This window comes from Podarcis pityusensis, assembly GCF_964106645.2.
Source record: "Podarcis pityusensis genome assembly, chromosome: 12".
Lineage (NCBI taxonomy): Eukaryota > Metazoa > Chordata > Lepidosauria > Squamata > Lacertidae > Podarcis > Podarcis pityusensis.
Window position 1 is genome coordinate 785,475 of NC_138037.1, and position 22,556 is coordinate 808,030.

A 22,556-nucleotide genomic window follows, 5' to 3' on the forward strand; every position below is an offset into this window, starting at 1 on the left:
AGATTCAGATAGTGGCCACGTTTCTGCCACACGAAACGAAGTGTATCCTATAACGTTATACATTAACTTAAGCATGAGATTTAGGTTTTTATGGTGGAAAACCCTACTGCAATCTGGCATAAATGCCAATAAAGGTTCGAGAGTTTGAGATGCCAACTCAGCCTTAGGAAGATCTCTCAAGACAGGGAGACTTTCCTTCCCTGGAGGTTTCCAAGCAGAGGTTGTGCGGATGCTCCAGTTGCGGTTCCTGCATTGCAGCAGGTTGGTCTGGATGACCCTTTGGGGTCCCTTTCAATGCTGCAGTCCTGTAATTCTGCCTGCTGGCTGCAGCCCCCTCTCCCGGGGTCAGGAGACTGGGGCACAGTCTGTCCTCCGGAGAACCAGGGCGAAAGGCTGCCTCTCTGCCGCGACTTTGACAGCCCCCCCCGCCCCCCCCATAATCGCCTTAGTGGGATCAGGCGGGCCAGTTGGGGCTCGCCCCTGGAATGTGACTTCAGGAGGTGCGCCAGTCTGTAATTAAACGCTGAGCGGTGCGGGGGGGGTGTCGGCCGCTGTGGGGTCTTTGGCCCAGCCTGGCCGGGATCTGATCTGCCCGGCGTCTCCCTCTGCCACAAGGGCCTTTTGTCCGCCGCTTAAAGCCCCGTGAAATATTTGGGTGGCGCAGGGGGGAGTGGCTCAGGAGGAGGCGAGCGCCTAGGTGCCAAGGCAGGAGATTGGCAGCGTGGCAGAGAGGAGCCGGGAGAGAGAAGCCTCGCAGGTGCCGCTCAGAGGCTGCTGGCCTCCACCACCTTGGCACCCCAAGGTAGGCAGGGAGGGTAGGCATGGGCGGGGGTCCTGGAGGGGGCCAGAGAGGTGCCAGTTCCTGGGTGGGGCAGGCCCAATGGGGGGGCTGCAGGAGCAGGACTGGGTTGCAATGGGGGCAGAGTGCCCTTCCTCCCCCCCCCCCGTGTGCATTAGTGCTTAGATTAAAGGGAGGCAGTGGGGGGTCTGCAACGGCTGCACCCCCCGCATGCTGGGAGATCGACTGTCTGAGGACAGAGCTTTCCCCAGGTGCAGAAACCTAGAACTGTAGAGTTGGAAGGGACCCTGAAGGACATCTAGTCCAGCCCTCTGGCAGACGGCCATCTTTGTGGCAATGTTCCTCCCCTGTCCCCCTCCCCACCTCCTGCAAGCAGCACCCTTGGAGTATGCATTCCCTCTTGGGGAGGCAGGTCGGTCCTCTTCCAACACCCCCAACGGGTGTGGGAAAGGCACTTTGCACGTGCCCCGAGGGACTGTGTTATCCGCTGTGGGGCAACCTCAGCCCTCAGGGGCACGTCCCAGAGGCTTAGCCCTGATGAATGCAGGCAGAGAGCAAGGAAGGAGGGTCACATTCTGCATCAGGACTCCAAAGCAATGGATTCAAGTTGCAAGAAAGGAAATTCCGGCCGGATGCCAGGGAGATCTTTCTGACGGGAAGAAGAGCTGTTCCGCAGGGGAAGCGATTTCCTTGGGAGCCTGTGGAGGTTTTTCAGCAGAGCTTGGCTGGCCTTCTGTCCCAGATGCTTGAGCCGAGATCCCTACGTTGCAGGGGGTGGGCTGGATGACCCTCAGGGGTCCCACTCTGCAATCCCGTGACTCCGATCCTTCCTGCTGGGCTGGAGAAGGAGTGTGCGGCCGCCGGACTCTCCCACCCGTGAGAACCAGTCTGGCCCCCACTTCTCAGCTCGGCTTTCCCCAGAACAATCTGAAATTTGTTTACCAGCCCTTAATCCTCCCCTCCTGCTCCACACATGGGCGGCCGGATTAAGGAAAGGAATCTGCTTATTCGGAGGGGCGGGTGCATGTGCTGGGGGGGGGTTATTCTGTGGGGGGCGCACTAGTCTTTTGAGCCCCTGCCCCAGAGATGGGGCAGGCTGACCCTCTTCCAAAGAAAGCCCCCTCTCCATCCCTGGGGTCTCCATGTGGGGCTTTCAGCCTCTGCACTTGAACCGGGGTCAAGGGGTCCTGGCTCTGACCTCTGGCCTGGCCTGGGGGGAGCTTCCTCTCCCCCCCCCACGCCTGCCCCACTTCTCTGTCCCTAGCAAATGAACACGGATGCAGTTCCCTGCCCAGAAAGATTAAATCTAGATTCTGCTCATGGTCCTCCAGCTGCCAATCATCATGTCTGGAGGGGCTTCTTCCTTTGGCCCTGGGGGCTGATGGGAGTTGGAGTCCAGCCCTACTCTGGGGGGGCGGTTGCAGGGTCCCCCCTGCCCCCATCAAGAGAAAAAGGGGCTCCTCTGTGCTTGGTTTGGGGCCGGCATTCCTGCGCTCCTCCAGCAGAGGGTGCTGTGGAACCCTCTTCATCTTCTGCCCCCCAACCTGCCTATCTTGTGCAAGGGGGGCTGGGGTTGGGGGCAGGCTGTGAAAGCCTTGGGACAGGAGTGACTGGCCCCTCAGGCTGGCAGGATCCAGGCAGAGCCATAGCATCCGAGCGTTGGAAGGGACCCCCAAAGGCCCTTTAGTCCAGCCCACTGCCAAGCAAGGGATGCTGTCTCAGCAAAAAGATGTCGTGGCTGAGAGAGTGGGGAGGGGGCTCTTTTTCGCACCCCTGCATTGGAGTGGGCTTGGGGGGCTGCTTGGGCATCCTTGGAATCTGAAAGGGCTCGCTTGCTCGAGTCGCCTGCCGCCGCTTGCTCTGCTCTGTTCTCTGAGAAGCAGAGATTAAGGCCTGTGGGTTAAATCACTGAGCCTAGGGCTTGTGGATCAGAACGTCGGCGGTTCAAATCTCCCCGACGGGGTGAGCTCCCATTGTCCAGTCCCTGCTCCTGCCAGCCTAGCAGTTCGAAAGCACGTCAAAACTGCAAGTAGATAAATAGGTACCACTCCAGCGGGAAGGTAAATGGCGTTTCCGTGAGCTGCTCTGGTTCGCCAGAAGCGGCTTAGTCATGCTGGCCACATGACCTGGAAGCTGTACGCCGGCTCCCTCGGACAGTAAAGCGAGATGAGCGCCACAACCCCAGAGTCGGCCACGACTGGACCTAATGGTCAGGGGTCCCTTTACCTTATTTGGGGAAGGGGCTGCCTGGGCCTTGAGTGCCATTCCTGCCCCACCAGCCAGGGAGCCTCTCAAAGGAGGCAGGCAGAGAAGCCCACAATGCCGTGGGGCCTGCCAGCTGGGAGGTGGGATCTGGAACCAGGAGCATAGCCTTGTAGACTCGGAAGGGACCCCGAGGGTCATCCAGCCCAACCCCAGTGAGGCAGGAATCCCAGCAGGGCAGGAATTGCCAGACCTGGCATGGGGGGCTGGATGGTTTGTGGGGTGCTGTGAGAACCTGGTGCCCCTGTGGGTCCTGCCTGGAATGTGTGTGTGTCCCCCTCCCTGCAGGGCCAGCCAGAGTTCGGCCCTGTGGGTGACAGCAGGCTGAGTGAGCGTCCCTTGTGAGGGACAGTCACCGCTCAGCTGGCGTCACGAGGCGCAGGGGGAGCCATAAGAGGCGGCGGGAAGCTGCTGTCCCACACTTGGCAGCTGGAGGCAGGGGCAGCTGGTCACTGGGGGAGCGACGGAGGTGAGCAAAGGGGGGGAGCCCAGCCCCACGATGGTGGGGGGCAAAGGGGGGCTCAATCGTCAGAGGTGGGGGGTCTGGACAGGCCCTCGGGGGTGGAGGCAAAAACTGTCAGGCTTCCAGAAAGGATGCTGCACCCAGCAGCCTGAGCGAAAGGCCCTCTGCACGTTCACAGAGGCCACTTTGCCCACCTTTCCTGGAGGTTTTGAAGCAGAGGTGGGATGGCGCTCTGTTACACTTTTGTCACACTTTTGCTGTGATTGCTGCATTTCAGGGGATGGGGTTGGTCTGGATGACCTCTTGGGGTCCCAAGCCTTCAATTCTTTCATGCGATGACTCTCCTCCGTCAGGGGCGACTCCTGCATTGTGGGGGGCTGAGCTAGATGACCGCCTGGGGCCCCCCCAACGCCACGTTCCCCTTTGAAGGCTCCCAGTGCCTTCCCCCCACTCGCCCCAGATGCCCCGAGACCCCCTGCCACCCTCCCTGCTCTGGGGCACAGGGACTCAGGCTGGGCAACCCCAGAGCTCTCTTGAGTCACGAGTGCGATTCATGTCAAGAAAGCAGGCGGCGGGGGGAGCTGAGCCTGGGCCGGATCAGACCAGCCGCACCGGCTGCCTGGGGGGACCCCCTCCCCCTCTGTGCCTGGCGTTGCTCTTGGCACCCGCTGCCGCGGGGGAGCCCCAGGCCAAGACAAGCGTGGCCTCTGCCTCACCCGCCCGGCCCAGCGGGAAGACCGCACTCCTCCTCCTCATCTTCCCGGGGTCAGGACATTGCAGCAGCTGCGAGGAGGAAGAACGCTTTCCCAGAGGAAGAGGCTGCTGGCCTTTGCAGGAAGGGGCCTCTAGGGGTCATCCAGACCAACAGGCAGCGAGGTTGAAGGTGGAACTCTTCGTAGATGTGCAGCTTGGGAGACACCCCCACCCTGAGACGGGGGCTGCAGAAGGAGGGGGTCCTGAGCAGGATGGGGGGTGTTTGTGGGGGGGCGGGAAATTCCCAGGGGTCTCTTTCCACCTGGGCTCCTAACATGCCCTTGGCGAACAGGGATTCCCTGGCTGAACCCAGGAAGCAGGGCATAAGGAGGAAGCTGCAGGATCAGGCCAAAGGTGGCCCATCGGGGGCAGCGTCCGAATGCCCCATTGCACCTCAGAGTCCAGATAGACTGCCTCTGGGCCTGAAGGTTCTGTAAGGACGTCAACAGAACCTGGCTGCTGGAGGAAGGCAAAGGGAGGAAGCCGTCTCGTCCAGGTGCCCCCAGGGGGAACCCACAAGCAGGATTCGAACTCCTCCCTTGGTTTCCAGCAGAGCCTTGCTGCCTCTGGCTGGGGAGGGAGAGCCCAGCCATCGCCCTCTCCTCCTCCACAGATTTGCTCAGTCCTCTGTTCATGGTGTCCAGGCCTGCCTCTTGTGGCAGGGAGTTCCACAGTCTAGCTCTGCCCTGCAATAGGGTTCCTAGATCCCCAAAAGTGAAAATCTGGACAAACTTGTCCAGAGCTGTTTTTTCCCACCAGTAACATCTCCCCAAAAATATTAAGGTTGGGGGCTTTGTTGTGATTTACCAACCTTGCCATATGTCTGGGTGTTCCTGGACATTCTACTGATTTGGCAAAAAAACTGCCCGGACGCCGTTCTGCTGCCCGAACCCTGGTCATTTCCCGGAAAATCCAGCCTGCCCTACAAGAATAAGTCCTGCCTTTGATCCCTTGGGAATCTTCCGACATTCAGTGCTGAGAGCGAGGGGGGGCCCCACACTTTCCTCTCGCCCCCAAAGCCCCCAGTGCCGCCTCCCTGGTCCTCTTCCAGGGGTGCCCCCGCCTCTCCCCCGGCCTCCCTGCTCAGATGCCTTCTCCTCGGCAGGGACCCCCGGGGGTCATCCAGCCCCACCCCTCCCCTGCAATGCAGGAATCGCACCCGCAGCATCCCTGGCAGGGGGCCAGACAAGCTCTGATTCCAATCCTCCCCCCCCCACCTCCCTCCCTCCCGCTGCCCAATTCCTCCTCCGATTTCCTCGTTCTTTATTTCATGAGACATGGGATCCCGACTTCGCCCGCTGGGCACCGGAAAGAGCTCTTTCCTGCCCCGCTGGCGCTGCCGGAGCCCGCCTGGCAGGGGCGCCGATCAGGGACCCCCTCTGGAGGGGAAAGGGGGCATCTGCCTTGCCCAAAGTCCCTCCCTCCCCATTCTGTGGATGGTTCTTGCAGGGGGGGGCATCTTCCAAGCCCCCAGAGGTGCCATTTGCCCTGTGGGCAGCCAGACGGGCAGAAGGCCCCTCATCTGGGTCGGAGTCGGGGATTCATCCCCACCTTGGGCAAAAGATTCCCGCCTTGCCGGGGGTTGGGCTAGATGACCTTGGGGGGTCCCTGATTCCGTGATAATTGGCCTTTTCTCTCTCTCTGCAGGTTATGGTGCCCTCACTCTGCCCTCTGAGTGCCAGGGAGAAAGAGAAAGGCTAGAGGGGCCTTTGCCCGCAGCCCGCCATGAGTCGCCCGCAGGTCTCCTCTGACCTCCACCGCATGGTCTCCGGGGCCGTTGAGGGGGTGAGTAGCAGAGGCCGGCCCTCAGGTGAGCCTCTCTGGACCTCACAGGGGCCACGGGGGGGGGGGGCTGGGGGGGGCCGGGCAGGGGGCTTCCGACGCCTGAGATGCTCCGGAAAGGTGAGCCCGGTTTGCTCCATTGGGAAGCGGTGCCAGGAGAGCGGGCGCAAGCGGGCACTGCGCCATGTGCTGCCCACCTCTTTCCCCAGCCCACGGGGCACCTGGCTCAGCCCCTCCAGTCCTGTGTGGGGCAGAGCTCAGAACAGAGCCCGGGGTGAAGCTGGGCTCTAACGGGCAAAATCGCAGCAGCATGGAGGGCATGGGAAGAGCTCTGCCAGTTGAATTTCTGCCTGCCGTGTAGCCCTCAGACCTGCAGGATGAGGCCTGCCAGGGAAGGGAAGGAGCCGTGGGGCAGCCCCTGCTTTGCAGTGCGCCAGCCGCCCCCTGCCCCCCCTTCAAGCCCCCAAAAGCCTTCTCAGGAAGGCCTGTGGAACTGCTGCCTGCTGGGACCTTGCAGGAACGGTCAGGAATCCCAGGCCGACCCACAGGCCTCCTGGGAGATGGGGAGAGCAGTGTATGCTGGGATATGTGTCCTCGCCCCCTTGGTCAAGGTGGGGCTGGTGCAGAGGTCCAGAGCAGGCTGGGGGGGGGGAGAACTTGCTGACCCCCTTCCTGCGGCTGACCTTCTGCAGCACCCCCAGAACTGAGTTCCCAGGATGTAGCTCCAGAGCATGTGCAAAGTGCTCCAGCCCTTTAATTGGGTGGGGGGATTGCAGCGGGGGGGGGGGCTTTCTCCTCCCTCCCACCCACCCGCTGCTGCCGGCCTGGTTTGGCCCCCTCCCCTCACATCAGCCCCACTTCCTGGCAGGGGCAGGATGGAGGGCAGCAGGTGGGGCATCATCAACACCCCCTTGAAATGGTGATGCCTGTCGACTTTGGGGGTCCCGGTCCCCTCGAATATTTTATGGGGGGGCCAAAGGGGCCGCGATCCCAGGAGCCAGCCCACCTCCTGCCCCACTGGGAACCGCCTGCTCTGAACGCCTGTGGGGTTAATGATTAACCCTTTGCATGGCTGCCTGCTCCCCGGTCCCCCCCCCCAACTGGGCGAGTCCCGTGACCCAGGAAGGAGCGTCTGGGAGGAGGCGGCAGGGCTGGGTGCTGCTGGGACCCCCCCTTCCTCCCCCCAAACACACACACATACACACACACCCTGGGCTGCCATGGACTTCTTGCTCTGCCCACAGGTAAGGCCAACCCCCCAGTCGCTGCCAGGCTGAAGGATGCCACCTGGTCGCCTGGGGAGGCCTGGGTGCCGGGGGGGGGGGGAATGGAGGGGAGGGGGCGGCAGGGGGGTCTCCTGACGCCCACAGGGTGGGAACACCAGCTCTCATCTCCCATGGTGCAATTCCTGCCTGGGGGGCATTTCAGCAAAGGAGAAGGGAGCTGGGAGGTTCCCCCCCACTCAAGGGAGGGCGTGTGGTGGGGGCAGACTTTCACCAGAGGCCGGGAGTTCCCCTGTCTTGGGGGCCAAGCACTGCTTGCTGGGTGGGGGGCAGGAAGAGGAGAGACCCCCTCCTGGGTGACTTGGAGAGGGAGGTGGGGGGAAAGGGAGAAGCTGGGAGGACTAATTCAGCAGCACGTTCTCTGTGGAACTCCCTGCCACTTGACGCCAGCCAAGCGCCTTCTCTGATTGGTGCCCGCTTGGCAGCCCTTTCGCTCAGAGTTCATTTCATTCGTTTCCACTGTTAGTTTTAGTGCTTTACAGCCCTTTTAAACTCTTTACGGACAACTTTAACGTTTCTCGTAAACCACCCGGAGATGTTTTACGACCAGATGGCTTTTCAGATGCAAATTAAACAAAACGGGTTTAGATGGGACCCCAAAGTGAATCTCTCTGGAATCTCCCCTGGCGCCACCCTTGCGAGGGAGGCCGCTGCGAGCGTCAGCGGGGGGTCATGGCTCAATCTCTAGGGCCAGCCAGCCCAGGGTACCTCTTGCCCTTGGCTCCAGGGGGGCGTGGGCTGTTGCCTGTGCTGTGGAGACAGAAAGCACTCTGTACATGCTCAGAGGCACACGTCATTATTGCCACATGTTCCAGGACTTACACGGTGGCATGGGGGGTTTGCTCCTCTTTGGGGCCCTCCAGAGGGGGACCCTAAGCCCTGCTGGGCTTCTTGGGGGGGTTGCCAGGGGCCCCTATGAGTGGCAGGGATGGGCTGGGGGGGCCTGTCCCAGGATATTCCTGCCCTCCCCCTTGGGCAAGTTAGGGGCCTTTCTGTGCACCCCCTCTTGAGAAATGGGGACTTAGAGGGACCCCGAGGGTCATCCAGTCCATCCCCTGCAATGCAGGATTCGCACCTGGAGCATCCCTGGCCGATAGAAATGCAAAAACTCTCCCGCAGAGGAGATCCTCTTACCCGCCCAGCCTCGGGGGCTCCGGGGGGGGCAGCCAGCCCCTCCCCATGCAGCACTTTTGGGGGGCCAGGAAGCAATGCCCCCCCTCTCCTCGGGAGCCTCCGTGCCGCTGTCACCTTGAGTCCTGGGGGGGGACCTCTTCCTCCTTCTCCTCCTCCCCCCCTCCTGCCGGCTAATCTGCTCGGGTGTCTGCCGGCGCAAGGGGGGGCCTCTCCCCGTCAATATTTGGAGTGGCACGAGGGGACGGATCCGCCTGCCGCCTCCTCTCTGCGGGCGAAGTGACCTTCCCGGCCCGGGAGGAGCTCAGCATCATAAAGCGCCAGGCCGGCGGAGAAGGAGGCGCAGAGAGACGGGCAGGAGGGAGAGCGGAGGGGCAGCCGCGGGGGCGGGGGGCACAGCTTGGCATGGCGCAGGTAGGGAGAGGGGGACCCCCCCTCCAGGGCCCCTCACGGGATGGGCAGGAACTTGGGGAGGGAGGGGGGCTTCTCTGCCTGCCTGCCCCCCTCCCTCCGTCCCTCCGGCAGCCTCTTCCCTGGCACAGGCTGGCGCTGCTCTGGAGTCCCATCCTGGCAAACAGAGCGTCTCTTTTGGGGGGGGGAGTTGCTGAGTTGCGCCCCCCCCCTTTTAAACTGCCTGTTTTCACATGCAGTAGTCGCACCTCCGGTTAATCCTGCAGGGTTTGGGGAGCCTGCAAGGGAGGAGAAGGAAGCTCCTGGCATTGTAGAAAAGGGAGGTACCCCCAGTGGGCATCCAAACCACCCCCTGCCAGGGAGGAATGGCAACTGAAGAGCCCCTGGCAGGCAGGCAGGCAGCTAGCCGACTTCCAGAAACCTGCAATGGAGGAGAGAGAAGCACAGAGTCCCAGAGGTTTCTCCTGCAAAGCTGCTCTCCCACCTGGTAGAGGGGACCCCCAACGGTCATCTAGTCTGACCCCACCCAAGGCAGAGCCGCTGACCCCGGAGAAGAGCAGTCAGGCTCAGCAGGTGGAGCTTCTGCAGGTGGGAGAGGGGCGTAGGGCGCAGGGGGGTCTCTCTCCTTCCCCTCTCAGCCTCTGGGCTTCTTCCACAGCCGGAGCAGGATGGGCCCAGCCCCACGTCGCCCACCTTTGGGGGGCAGAAGGCGGCCGAGGAGGAGGAAGAGAAGGACCTGAGCAAAGCCCTGCGGGTGGAGCGCTTTGAGGAGATCCTGCAGGATTCGCACCCGCGCAACGTGGAGGAGGCTGGGCGGAGCTACAGCGAGGAGGACTTTGAGTGTGAGTTTTGGGGGGGAAGCAAGGAGGGACCCTGCATCCAGGCCAAGGGGCGGGCGGGGTCTGCTGGGGGGCTTCAGAGCTTGGGGGGGGGGGCTTCTCTTGCCCTTGGAAGATGTGGCTGAAGAGGCAGGAATGGGCAGAATGGGTGGGGGGGAGGAAATGGGGTGGGGGGAGAATGCAGATCTGTTATTATTTATTTATTTATTTATTTATTATTATTATTATTATTATTATTATTATTATTATTATTATTTATTTTATACCCTGCCTCTTCCCCTGGCAGGGATTCAAGGCAGCTTAAAAATAAAAATAAGGACAGCTAAAAACATTGCTGGGGGGTAATCAATCATTAACAGATTGACAGAATTAAAGCTATACTATATACATTTAAAAACCGGACCATAAAGGCACCAGGGCTCCAGCCCCGGCTGGAAAGTGAGGCTGGCGCCTTCTAGATGCCAAGCAGGTGTCCGGCACATTCAGGTGGGTCTGTGAGTGGTGGCTGAGTGGAGCACCAGTGTCCTGAGGAAGTCTATCTCTGGGTCCGGGGGGGGGGGTCCCCTTTGCCCTGCCTCCTAGGCCTGCACTGCTTGTCCCGGGAATGCCTAGTCTCAGAAGGGCCCTCCTGGGGCCATCTAGTCCAAGGATGGCAGCTGGGGGGGGGGTCTTGAAGACCCTCTCATGACCAAGGCTGTGCCTGGATTCGCTTCCTTTTATTAGAATCCTAGAATTGTAGGGTTGGCAGGGACCTCATGGGTCATCTAGTCTGACCCCTTGCAAGGCAGGAATCTGCAGCTGCCCCACATGGGGGTCAAACCTGCAACCTTCACATTATCATCACCAGGCAACGGGGCTTGGCAGCTTTCTCTTTGTACAGGATCACTTCTTCCTCGGTTTCTTTCTTTTCCTTTCTTTCTTTCTTTCTTTCTCGCTTTCTTTTTTAGTTTTTTCTTTAGACTTTTAAAATTTATACATTTCATTAGTTTTACAATCAATTTGACGTTCCAAAATTTGACTTCCTTCCCTCTTTCGCTGTGGCTCCTTAAATTTATTTCTTAATATCTTCTGCAAATCCAAGTTCATTTAACATGCTCATTTAATTATCTGCTGTAAATATATGCTCTTATAAAACTGCAGGTTATTACACTAATCCTGCTAATGTTTTATCTGTTTACAATTTATCTGTCAATTTTCAATAAACCATTTCCATTCTTTTATTTAAAAAAATTATCTTGATTTCTTATTCTTCCGGTAAGTTTCACCATTTCGGTATATTCCCTAAGTTTTTGCATCCATTCTTCCTTTGCTGAGACTTCTGCTTCTTTCCATTTTGGGTGCAAGCAGTGTTCTCGCCGCTTTAGTTGCATACATAAATAAATTTCTATACAATTTAGGTAGTTCTGTCCCTATCATTCCTAAAGAAAAGCTTCTGGTTTCTTTATATAAAAGTTATTTTGAACATCCTTTTCAATTCATTATATATCATTTCCCCGTAAGCTTTGACCTTATTACAAGACCACCACATATGATAAACCCAATTTCCCAGTTCTTCTACTTGGACAATCGGTTCCTTCCTGTTGGTGAGGACCACATCCAGGACAGATAACCCCCTTCTTGCTTCTTCCACCTTCTGTCCCCCCCCCCCCATTTTTTTTATTCATTTTATAACACAACTAAACAACAGAAACAGAAAAACAATACAAACAAATTCTTGTCTTATCCTTATTTTTTCCTAAACATTGTTAGGTGGGCTTCCCCAAGTCCCCCCATCTGATTTTCATTTTACCTCATCTTTAGCAGTTTACATATATCATAATTTTTAACCATTTTTTTTAATCACACTTACTTTTACCATAAAAATCTTCACATTTTATCCCTTACAAATAATACTATTTTAAAATACACTATCTTCTACTTCTAACCCTACAGCCTATATCCACTTCCAGAGCTATTCTAAGATTTAAATATTAACATATTTTTTCAAATATTCTCTAAACTTCTTCCAATCTTCTTCCACTGTCTCTTCTCTCTGGTCCTGGAGTCTCCCGGTCAGTTCGGCGAGTTCCATATAGTCCATCATCTTCATCTGCCATTCTTCGATAGTTGGTAAATCTTGTTTCTTCCAATTCTTCGCTAGTAATATTCTCGCAGCTGTTGTGGCAGACAGAAAAAAAGTAACATCCTTTTTGGGGATTTCACCCCCCACTATACCAAGTAAAAAGGCTTCTGGTTTCTTAATAAATGTGTTTTTCAACACTTTTTTCAGTTCATTATAAATCCTTCCCCAGAAGTCCTTTACTTTGGGGCACGTCCACCACATGTGGTGAAAGGTTCCTTCTTTTTCCTGACATTTCCAGCATTTGTGATAAATTTTTGCTAACTTCACTGGTGTTAAGAAGCATTTGTGATTCTGGGCCGGCTTCCTGGTGGCCCTGGAGGCCCCGTCCTCCCCAGAATTGCCCCCCCAACGCCGCGTGCCGCTTCTCCCCGCAGACCACCGCCAGTCGTCCCACCACATCCACCACCCGCTGTCCAGCCACCTTCCCTCGGACCCCCGGAGGAAGAAGGGCGTCTCCAGGAAGGCCAAGAAGAAGAAGAAGGAGAAGCAGCCGCAGCCGCAGCGCCCCTCCGTCCCCGGGGAGACCCCCACCATCGAGGAGGAGGAGGAGGCCGAGGAGGGGGAGGAGGAGGCCGACGAGGACACCTGCGACACCGAGACGGAGCAGGCCCCTGAGGACCTGATGCTCCTCCACGGCTCTCCAGAGGGGGTGCAGGTAGGTCGGGGGGGGCAGGAGGACGTGCTCAGAAGGACGGCACGGACCGGCAGCAGTTCAGGCAGGGAGGCTGTTTCCACCAGTCTGCGATCCCAGAATTGCAGGGGTTGGGCTGGATGACCCTCGGGTCCCTTCTGACTCTACGATTGGATGCCCACCAGTCAGGGATTCTGGAGCTTCGATTCCGGCATCGCAGGGGGTCAGACTAGATGGCCCTCAGGTACACCTTCCAACTCGACATTTCTACAAGGAAGGAGATTCTGGCTCAACTCTGATGCCAGTGGAGGATCTCTCCTTGCTGGGAGACTTCCTGGGAGAGCTGGGACGGCCCTTTGCCAGGGAGGCTTCAGCTGAGATTCCTGCATTGCCGGGGGTTGGTCTGGATGACCTTTGGGGTTATCTCCCGACTCAGCAATTCTACAATCCCAGGACAGGCTGGGGATTGATCCTCTGAGCTATGACCAAGGCCATCCCCCCCCATCCCCCCCGGAGCTCAAGATGGTGGTGGAAGTGGCAAAGGGGTTTGTAAGTTCGTAGAACTGTCGTGTTGGAAGGGACCCTAGGGTCATCTAGCCCAACCCCTTCAATAATAATCAATAATAATACTGTAGTAATAATAATAATAATAATAATAATAATAATAATAATAAATTTTATATACACCCCGCCCTCCAGAGCCAATGTGGTGTAGTGGTTAAGAGCGGTAGTCTCGTAATCTGGTGAACCGGGTTCATGTCTCCGCTCCTCCACCTGCAGCTGCTGGGTGACCTTGGGCCAGTCACACTTCTCTGAAGTCTCTCAGCCTCACTCACCTCACAGAGTGCTTGTTGTGGGGGAGGAAGGGAAAGGAGAATGTTAGCCGCTTTGAGACTCCTTCGGGTAGTGATAAAGCGGGATATCAAATCCAAACTCTTCTTCTTCTTCTTCTTCTTCTTCCCCAGCCAAGACTGGGCTCAGGGCGGCTAACACCAAATATAAAACAATTGATTGAAATACAACTTAAAAAAACAAGATTAAAATACAAAGACACCATCCCCTGAGGGACCCCATCCAAGCCTCCAAGGAGAGCCCACCTTTTCTCGGGGGAGACCATCCCACCACCAGCATCTCTTGCTCCTTCCTGGCCGCAGAAGGCTGAGGAGGGGAGGGGAGCCCCCCAGCCCCAGCCCCTGACCCCCCACTTCTCTCCCCTCAGTTCTTCTTGCAAGAGGACGATGGAGTAGACCGGCCGGCGGAGGGGGCAGCCAGCCCCACGATGCCCCATAGCTCCTCAACGGACTCTGGGGGCTCCCCAGCTCCCAAGGGGGCCAAAGCAGGCAGGTGAGTGAGGGCCGGGGGCTGGTGGGGGCCTGAAGGGAGGGGGTCCAGAGGAAGGAGGGGGTCTGCCCTGAGCAGCAGATTTCAGCTGGGGGGGGAGTGCAGGGGGTGGGAGAGGGTTTGGGGCACCTCCTGCCTCCTGGGGGGTCCCTGAAAGAAGGTCAGCTCTGGCTCAGGGGCTGGTTGATTCTCCCTGCATGAAGTGGGGGGGGGGTCCTCTCCCCACAGCATCTGAAATCAGGCTATTTGTTGCATGAAATCATGTGCTGCTTGAACGTCTTTTTTGTTTAATCGATACTTTATTGAAAGGTTTTCGTGTATAAAAGAAAAATCAAGAGAGAGAGAAAAGAAAAGAGTGTGGAAAAAGAAAGACAGAGGAGAAGACAGAAAACATGCAGAACGCACAGTGCAATAATTAAGTCCCTTTCCTTTCTATAGATTATTCTATAGAGAAGTGATATAATCATCCTAATCTATATATGGTCACTAATAACCCCCTCGATTCCGTATAAACTCGTTTCAGGTATCAATATATATGTCCAAACCAAGGGAGTCGGTTCATCAGTTGCAAGGGTGGTCAGTCTTTGGAGTCACACGTTAAGAAACCCTCAGAGCCGTTTCCCAAAGACAAGAATGACCAACCGGGAGGCTTCCTAAAAGTTGAAACCGACTAGAAACAGAATTAAAACTCGCTGCCGGTTTTTGAGCGTCTGGCCAGGCCTGTCTGAGCAAGAAGGTTCTTAGCGGGCGCTGAAAAGAGAGCAGGGAAGGCACCTTGAGATCCCTAGGCAGGGAGTTCCAAAGGTTATAGGTGCTGCCACCCTGCAAGATTGGCAGTTGTGCGGCACCCGTAAGAGTGCCAGTTGTGCCGATCGAAGCGGCCAAGCGGGCAGGTCTGGGGCAAGGCGATTTTGTGGGGAAACCGGTGCCCAGTTGTTGAGGAAAAGGAGGTTCCCCTCACTTTATGCCAGCGCCCCAGAGCTGCCTCCTTGGCGCCTGAGGCAGGCGCGGTGCCCGCCTGTGAGTCTGCCTCTCTCACAGCTCAGATGCCGAGGAACCCGCGGGCACGGAGGCGCCCAGCATGGCCGAGGCGGGCTCCCCTGGGAGGGCGCTCTCCAAGTCCCAGCCCGGGCACCGCAGCTACAACCTCAACGAGCGCCGGCGCATCGGCAGCATGACGGGCATCGAACAGACCCGCTACCCCAAGGTGCCCACAGATGAGTCCGAGGCCCAGACCCTGGCCTCCGCCGACCTGGACTTCATGAAGAGTGAGTGGCGGGGGGCAGGGCGGGGGGAGCACAGGGGAGGAGGAGTCCTGGGTGCGAATCCGCCAGCTGGGATGCCCTCTGGCTGCCTGGCACCAGACTCTTTCTCAGGCAAAGTCATGAAACCATTTTTGGCCCGTTAAAGCTGCTACTAGGATTATTTTTTATGCTTATTATTTATTATTGATGCTCCATCAAATGTGTTCTTAATGGGATCTTTTGATAAAGGGCAGTATGTAAAGTATTAGTATTCTGGCAGTGGCCTACCTGGCAGGGGGGGTCGTGCAGCAGAGTATAAAGGGCTTTGTGAGTTGCCGTATTTGTCGCTCCATAAGACGCACTTTTTTCCTCCTAAAAAGTAAGGGGAAATGTCTTATGGAGCAAATGCGTGGTCCCTGGAGCAGAATTGCCCAGGGGCAAAAAGCAGATTATGCTCTTTTTTTCTTTTTTCTTTTTTGAAAGAGGGAAGGGGGTGTTGAAACAAAGCCACTGATCGGAAACAGGAAGACTAAATCAATTAGGAGAGAAATTAGAAGAAAACGAGGAGCAAAAACCTGCTAAGGAAAAGACAGTAAGGCAAACAAGAGGGAAGGGAGTGTTGAAAGGAAGCAGCTGAGCAGCTGGTCAGCAAGCGATCGAGAGGGAGATAAGGGACTCTAGAGATAAAGGAGGCTGCCTGGGAGAGGGGAGGTAAAAGCCCATGGATCCTCAGGATTTTTGCATTGGGTCACCCCAAATTCACCATCAGATCACATGTCTGTGGCCACAGCATGAACCACAAAAATCATACATCCACTGTTTGGTTCAGAATATTTTTTCTTGTTTTCCTCCTCTAAAAACTAGGTGCATCTTATGGTCAGGTGCGTCTTAGGGAGAGAGAAATACCGTAGTCTGTCGGAGGCACTTCTGAGCCAGACACGTTTGTTGCATCCCAGTCTTTTGTGGGCTGCAGAGAGTGGCCTTCCTGGGACGCAGGAAGCACTAATAATAATAATAATAATAATATTTTTTATTCTGGGCGGCTTGCCTTTGCTGGGAATATCTCTCTCTCCAAAGGCAAAAAAGCTCCTTGTGATTATAGTAAATAAAAGTAAACAAGGGAGAAGAAAAAGGAAAGAATAGAAAACAGAAAGAGAGGAAGAGAATACCGGTACATTAAGAAACATTTTTAAAAACAGAGGGTAACAGCAATAACAAAGTAACCATTAAACAGAATTACGGCTACAAAACTATATAGTATATCCCAGGCTCCCTCAACCTTCAGCCCTCCAGATGTTTTGGTATTACAATTCCCATCATCCCTGACCGCTGGTCCTGTTCGCTAGGGATCATGGGAGTTGTAGGCCAAAAACATCTGGAGGGCTGAGGTTGAGGAAGCCTGGGCTAACCTTTCGCCATCCGTGGCATGGAGGGGGGCTTTTCCGCTGGCTGGATGTTCCTTCCTTTAATTCTGCCCCTTCGAATCCTAGAAGGGAAGGGACCCCCAAGGGGCATCTAGTCCAACCCCCCCGAAAGGCAGGAGTGGATTTTTTCAAACTGACAAATGACCCAGCTGCGACACAACAGCCCTGCGGTGTTGCCAGGGGGTCTCTGGCGGTCAAATCGGGAAACTTTTTTGCACAGAAGAGGGAAAGTGGGCAGGAGGTCCAAGCAGAACACAGAATATTCTGAGCCCCAAAACTGGGCTCATCCTAGTGGCTGTCATCATTCTGGTTTACTCGCAAGTAGGCAGCAATAATAGAAAGCCTGGCCTGCCTGGATCCCTGGGGGTCTTCTTCCCCTATCTTTGGAGGGAGGGACCCCAGGCTCTTTCTGACCAATGGCGTGCCAGCGCCTGGGGCTGAGGTGCTTCATCTTTCTCAGGTGGCACCTGAAGAGGCTGGAATGGAGGTAGGGGAGCCGTGAGGAGGACGGATCAGGGCCTTTCTCTGCACCCCCCACTCAGGGCCTTCTGTCCTTCCACCCCGCAGGCCACAGGTTCGAGGACGTTCCTGGGGTGCGGCGCCACCTGGTTCGGAAGAGCGCCAAAGGCCAGGTGGTCCACATTGGCAAGGACCGCAAGGAGCCCAGCGCCCGGCAGAGGAAGCAGGACCGGCAGCCCCACGAGGTGAGCAGGGGGGGGCGATTTGTGGCCTGCTGGGGGGCAAGAGGCAGAGCCGTAGCTGGGTGATCTCGCGCCCCTGGCAGGACCGTCCAGATTGCGCCCCCTGGGGAATGTGGCACAGGGAAAACCCACATATCATGTAAAAACCCTCTATTTAAGACCTTTTCTTATGAGGCAATAATTGATATTTTTATAGACATATTTGTGGAAATATTTTTTATATATATAAATTTTTATTCGTTTTTTAACATACCATTTTCAACAGTAATTAAACATATTTTTACATCTTAATCAATTTTTTTGACTTCCATCAAAAATATTTATGGAAATATTTTTAGCAGATTTTGCACCCGCTGGTGGGGGCCTTCCTTGCCACCCCCTGGCAAGAAGCTGTGGGAAGGAGGGGGTGCAGCCGGCGGGCTGAGGGACCACTGGGGCAAACTGGACGCTGGCCCCCGATGTTGTAGGGCTATCAGAGACCCCTAGGTTGGGGGGTCTTCTTCCTCCACCTGCCACTTGCTCCCCACAAATCCAGGCCTGGATTGTGGAAATTCCCTTGGGGTGGGGGGGACCTGTGGTGTTTCTGAGCCTGGGGGGCTCAGCGACACCCCCTTGCAGGAAGAGGAAGTTCCTTGGCCATCACCCCAAATTCTCCTGCCCCCCCCCCAAGTTCTGATCTGGGCTGTTAGTCAGAATCAGAGGCCGCAAGTATTTCTGAACCCCATTTCTGGAAAGCACAGGAGGGGGAGAGCTGCTCTCATGTTTGAATCCTGCGTCCGATCAGCCCTTGCGAGGACAGGAGCCTGGATTCTGTGGGTCTCCTTGGCCCTGATCCAACCAGCGCTCTTCCTTATAAAAGGATGTCACATAGAGGAGGGAGAAAGGTTGTTTTCTGCTGCTCCAGAGAAGCGGACACGGAGCAATGGATCCAAACTGCAAGAAAGAAGATTCCACCTAAACATTAGGAAGAACTTCCTGACAGTAAGAGCTGTTGGACAGTGGAATTTGCTGCCCAGGAGTGTGGTGGAGTCTCCTTCTTTGGAGGTCTTTAAGCAGAGGCTTGACAACCATATGTCAGGAGTGCTCTGATGGTGTTTCCTGCTTGGCAGGGCGTTGGACTCGATGGCCCTTGTGGTCTCTTCCAACTCTAGGATTCTATGATTCTATTCTATGAAATATATAGATGATAGATAGATAGATAGATAGATAGATAGATAGATAGATGATAGATAGATAGATTATTGAGAGAATTCAACATTAATACATTTATACATACATATTACAGAAATACAAACAAACATACATTTCATACAATCCTTAAAAATATTCTTACAAACCCACACTCAATCCCGCACATAATTCCTTTTCCCACCACCATCCCTGTGCTAGACTTCTACTCAATTGCAATTTCTTTCCATTTCTATTACTTACTTTCACACACTATTAAACCAACTTTCTACTTCTTTTTCTGTTATCCATATTATTTGGTGTTTCGGTATTTATAACGGAACTTGTTTATTCCAGTAGGAGTTCTGGTTTTTCAATGTGATTTTGCAAATATCCTTTAAACACCTTCCAGTCCTTGTCTATCTTCTCTTTTGAGATCCTTCCGATCTCTATGTTTGGGACATACTGTAATACTCCAATAATTTGGCAAGCCACTCTTCCCACTCTCTGACCCTCTCCGCCCGGCCCAGGTCTTTGTGGAGCTGAACGAGCTGATTGTCGACAAGAACCAGGAGATGCAGTGGAAGGAGACGGCGCGATGGATCAAGTTTGAGGAGGATGTGGAAGAGGAGACGGATCGCTGGGGGAAGCCCCACGTGGCCTCGCTCTCCTTCCGGAGCCTCCTGGAGCTGCGCAGGACCCTGGCTCACGGTGGGCAGGGCAGAGGGGCACCGGGAGAGGGCAGGCTCATTCATAGAGTCAGAAGGGTCCCCCCAAGGTCATCCAGACCAACCCCCTGTAAGGCAGGAATCTTTTGCCTCCAGCTCCTCTTCCCATTCCCCTGTTCCAACTTTTAATTTGGAGCCTGTCTTTCCAGATTGTTACACGCAAACCCAAAATATACTGTGCAACAATTTGATTCAATGCCAAAAATACGGCTTCCAAATCAACCCATCATAGAATTCTAGAGTTGGGAGGGAACCCCAAAGGTCATCCAGACCAACCCCCGGCAATGCAGGAATCTCAGCTGAAGCCTCCATGGCAGAGGGCCTCCACTGGCATCAGAGCTGAGCCAGAATCTCCTTCCTTGTAACTTGTAGAAACGTCAAGTTGGAAGGGTACCCCGAGGACCATCTAGTCTGACCCCCTGCGATGCCGGAATCGCAGCTCCAGAATCCAGTGCCCTCCGATGAGAGGGCAGGGGGACTATGCAGGTGGCCCATATGGGCATCGAACCTGCGACCCTGGCATTTTCTGCCCCCCCTTCAACTAGCTAAGCTAACGGGGGATGCCAGGTCTGGTTCTTTTGGGGTGGGGGCAGCAAGTCCAATGCGGAATCCCCCAGGCCCCCTGGGGAGCTGTGGAACTCACTGCAGCAGGAGGGGCTGGGTGGAAATGGGGGTCAGTGAAGAACTTTTCGGGGGGGGGGTCTATGGGACAGACCCTTGTCCCCCGGCTAGTGCCCCCTCGCTCTCTCTCCCCAGGGGCCGTCCTCCTCGACCTGGACCAGAAGACCCTGCCAGGGGTGGCACACCAAGTCGTGGAGCAGATGATAATTTCGGACCAGATCCGAGCGGAGGACCGCGCCAACGTGCTGCGGGCGCTGCTCCTCAAGCACAGGTGAGGCAAGCGGGGGTGGGGGGCAGTTTCTGGCTCCTCCTCCTGCCAGCTCTGGCATCATATAGACAGCGTGGCAGAGTGGGTAGAGCAGCCTCTCTCTCTGCCTTGGGTCCCTGGGTGCTGCACTCCCATCGTCCCCCTCTAGCAGAACCGTCGGTTGGGGATGATGGGAGTTGTAGTCCAACAGCACCCAGGGACCCAAGGTTTGAGTGTCAGGCCAGGATCTGGCAGGGACCTGGGTTCAAATCCTGACACACGGCCATGAAACTCAGTGGGTGACCCTGGAAGCCAGTCTCCCTCAGCCTGACCCCCCTCACAGGGTTGTTGTTTATTATTATTATTATTATTATTATTATTATTATTATTTATTTGCTGAAGTTTAATTTTACTGTTTACTATTCTAATGGATTCTGGAATATTGCTTTGTTTGATAGAAGTTGCTTATATTGTGGCTTTTATATTGGATCATATGGGTACTATTAATGTTTGAAGTTTTATTATGTTTTTATGTCAAGTGACTCGGGCAACCCAGCCAGATGGGTGGGATATAAATGAATTTTATATAATAATAATAATTTATTATTTATACCCCGCCTATCTGGCTGGGTTTCCCCAGCCACTCTGGGCGGCTTCCAACAGAATATTAAAATACAATAACCTATTAAACATTAAAAGCTTCCCTAAACAGGGCTGCCTTCAGATGTTGTTGTTGCAAAGATAAAGACGGGGGGGGGCAATGGAGGAAATAAGGGTGGCAGATAAGGTTCATACTATAATCCCAGGGAGGATTCCCTTGGCTTGGTGGGTGTCTGCAGCAAGGGGGGGGCATCCTTGCAAGCCCCCCCAGCGCCCCCCAGATGGAGCCCCCTTCCCTGACGCGCTGGTCTTCCTCGCAGCCACCCCTCGGATGAGAAGGAGTTCTCCTTCCCGCGCAACATCTCGGCCGGCTCCCTGGGCTCCCTGCTGGGCCACCACCACAGCGCCAACCACGTTGGCGAGGGGGCCGAGCCCACCGTGACCGACCCCCTCATCGGGGGCCATGCCGGGGAGCACGAGACCCGGGTGGACATCGAGAAGGAGGTGAGAGGAAGTGGGGAAGGGACCCCCAAAGGCCATCCAGCCTGACCCCCCGCAATGCAATGCAGGAATCCCTGCTGGGTGGGGTGGCTGGGGGGGGTGCCTGTGCACCAAGGATGGGCAGCAGCCAGCTAAGTCTCCCCACCTTGCTTCTCTCTCTCCCCGCCCCCCACCCGGGGGTCTCTGCAGCGCGAAGTGGCGTCCCCCACGCTCCCCGGTCCCATCACCAGGTCCAAGTCGAAGCACGAGCTGAAGCTGTTGGAGAAGATCCCTGACAACGCAGAGGCCACCGTGGTTCTTGTGGGTAAGGGAGGGGCAGAGGGGGAGAGTCTCAGGGGGGCAGAGAATCATGGAATGGTAGCCTGGAAGGGACCCCCCAGTATTTATTTACAGTGGTACCTTGGTTCTCAAACGTAATCCGTTCCAGAAGTCCATTCCAAAACCAAGGCGTTCCAAAACCAAGGCACACTTTCCCATAGAAAGTAATGCAAAACGAATTAATCCTTTCCAGACTTTTAAAAACAAACCCTGGAAAAAGCAATTTAACATGAATTTTACTATCTAACGAGACCACTAGTCCATAAAATGAAAGCAATAATCTATGTACTGTGCTATAGAATAAATAAGACAGTACAGTCATACCTCGTGTTGCGTTTGCTTCAGGCTGAGCGTTTTCAGGTTGCGTCCCGTGGCAACCCAGAAGTAACGGAACGGGTTACTTCTGGGTTTTGCCGCTCGTGCATGTGCTCAAAATGACGTCACGCGCATGCGCAGAAGCTGTGAATCGCGACCTATGCAAACACAGGTTGCGTTCTGCTCAAGTTGCAAAGGGGCTCCGGAATGGATCCCGTTCACAACCAGAGGTACCACTGCATTGTAGATGATAAAAATTAAAATTACCGCATTTTTCTGTGTATAAGACTATATTTTCCCCTAAATTTTTGAAGTTTAAAATAAGGGGTCGTCTTATACACGGATAGTGCATAGTGCATTTTCTTAAGTTTGAATCCCCAAAAATAGGGGGCATCTTATACATAGAAAAATACAAAAAAAAAAAATTCTTACCTGCACTGATGATAGTCATTGTTTGGATGGGGGAGGCTTTTATCCATTTCCGAAGTCACATAATCAATCAGTAGCTGAACAGGGTTCCACACAGTCACAAAAACAAATTAATTGAAAAAGCCTCAAAAACAAAAAGGCAAAATAAATAGCAAAAACAAAAGCGCCAAACTTAATCAGGGATAGGGAATATCACAGAATTGTTGGAAGGGATCCCCTCAGAGCACAGGAGAACTAGGAATCACAGAAAGGACCCCGAGGGCAGCGTCCAAAATTCACCAGGCATACCGTATTTTTCGTTCTATAAGACGCACTTTCCCCCTCCTAAAAAGTGAGGGGAAATGTGTGTGTGCGTCTTATGGAGCGAATGCAGGCGGGAGGCTCTGCTCAGCGCTCCCTTTAAAGAGCTGCGTGGAGCGTGGGTGAGGCTCTTCTCCCTCCCCG

General features: G+C 55.0%; 1 protein-coding gene across 8 annotated transcripts in view; it reads left to right on the top strand.

The window, feature by feature from the left end:
- SLC4A2 (solute carrier family 4 member 2) overlaps window positions 1-22,556 on the top strand; it is a 58,269-nt gene that overhangs the window by 24,578 nt on the left and 11,135 nt on the right. For 4 of the 8 annotated variants that reach the window (XM_080975388.1, XM_080975387.1, XM_080975390.1 and 1 more), the window contains 10 exons: window positions 5,925-6,062; window positions 9,543-9,726; window positions 12,220-12,500; window positions 13,696-13,820; window positions 14,859-15,085; window positions 17,053-17,189; window positions 18,884-19,064; window positions 19,838-19,973; window positions 20,870-21,053; window positions 21,240-21,354. In XM_080975388.1, the coding sequence (XP_080831514.1) occupies window positions 6,003-6,062; window positions 9,543-9,726; window positions 12,220-12,500; window positions 13,696-13,820; window positions 14,859-15,085; window positions 17,053-17,189; window positions 18,884-19,064; window positions 19,838-19,973; window positions 20,870-21,053; window positions 21,240-21,354 (1,630 nt within the window). In that variant the 5' untranslated portion in view covers window positions 5,925-6,002. Of the gene's footprint in view, window positions 1-783; window positions 803-3,511; window positions 3,531-5,924; window positions 6,063-7,170; window positions 7,304-9,542; window positions 9,727-12,219; window positions 12,501-13,695; window positions 13,821-14,858; window positions 15,086-17,052; window positions 17,190-18,883; window positions 19,065-19,837; window positions 19,974-20,869; window positions 21,054-21,239; window positions 21,355-22,556 lie in introns of those variants that run through there. The other 4 variants (XM_080975391.1, XM_080975392.1, XM_080975386.1 and 1 more) reach the window with 4 other exon arrangements.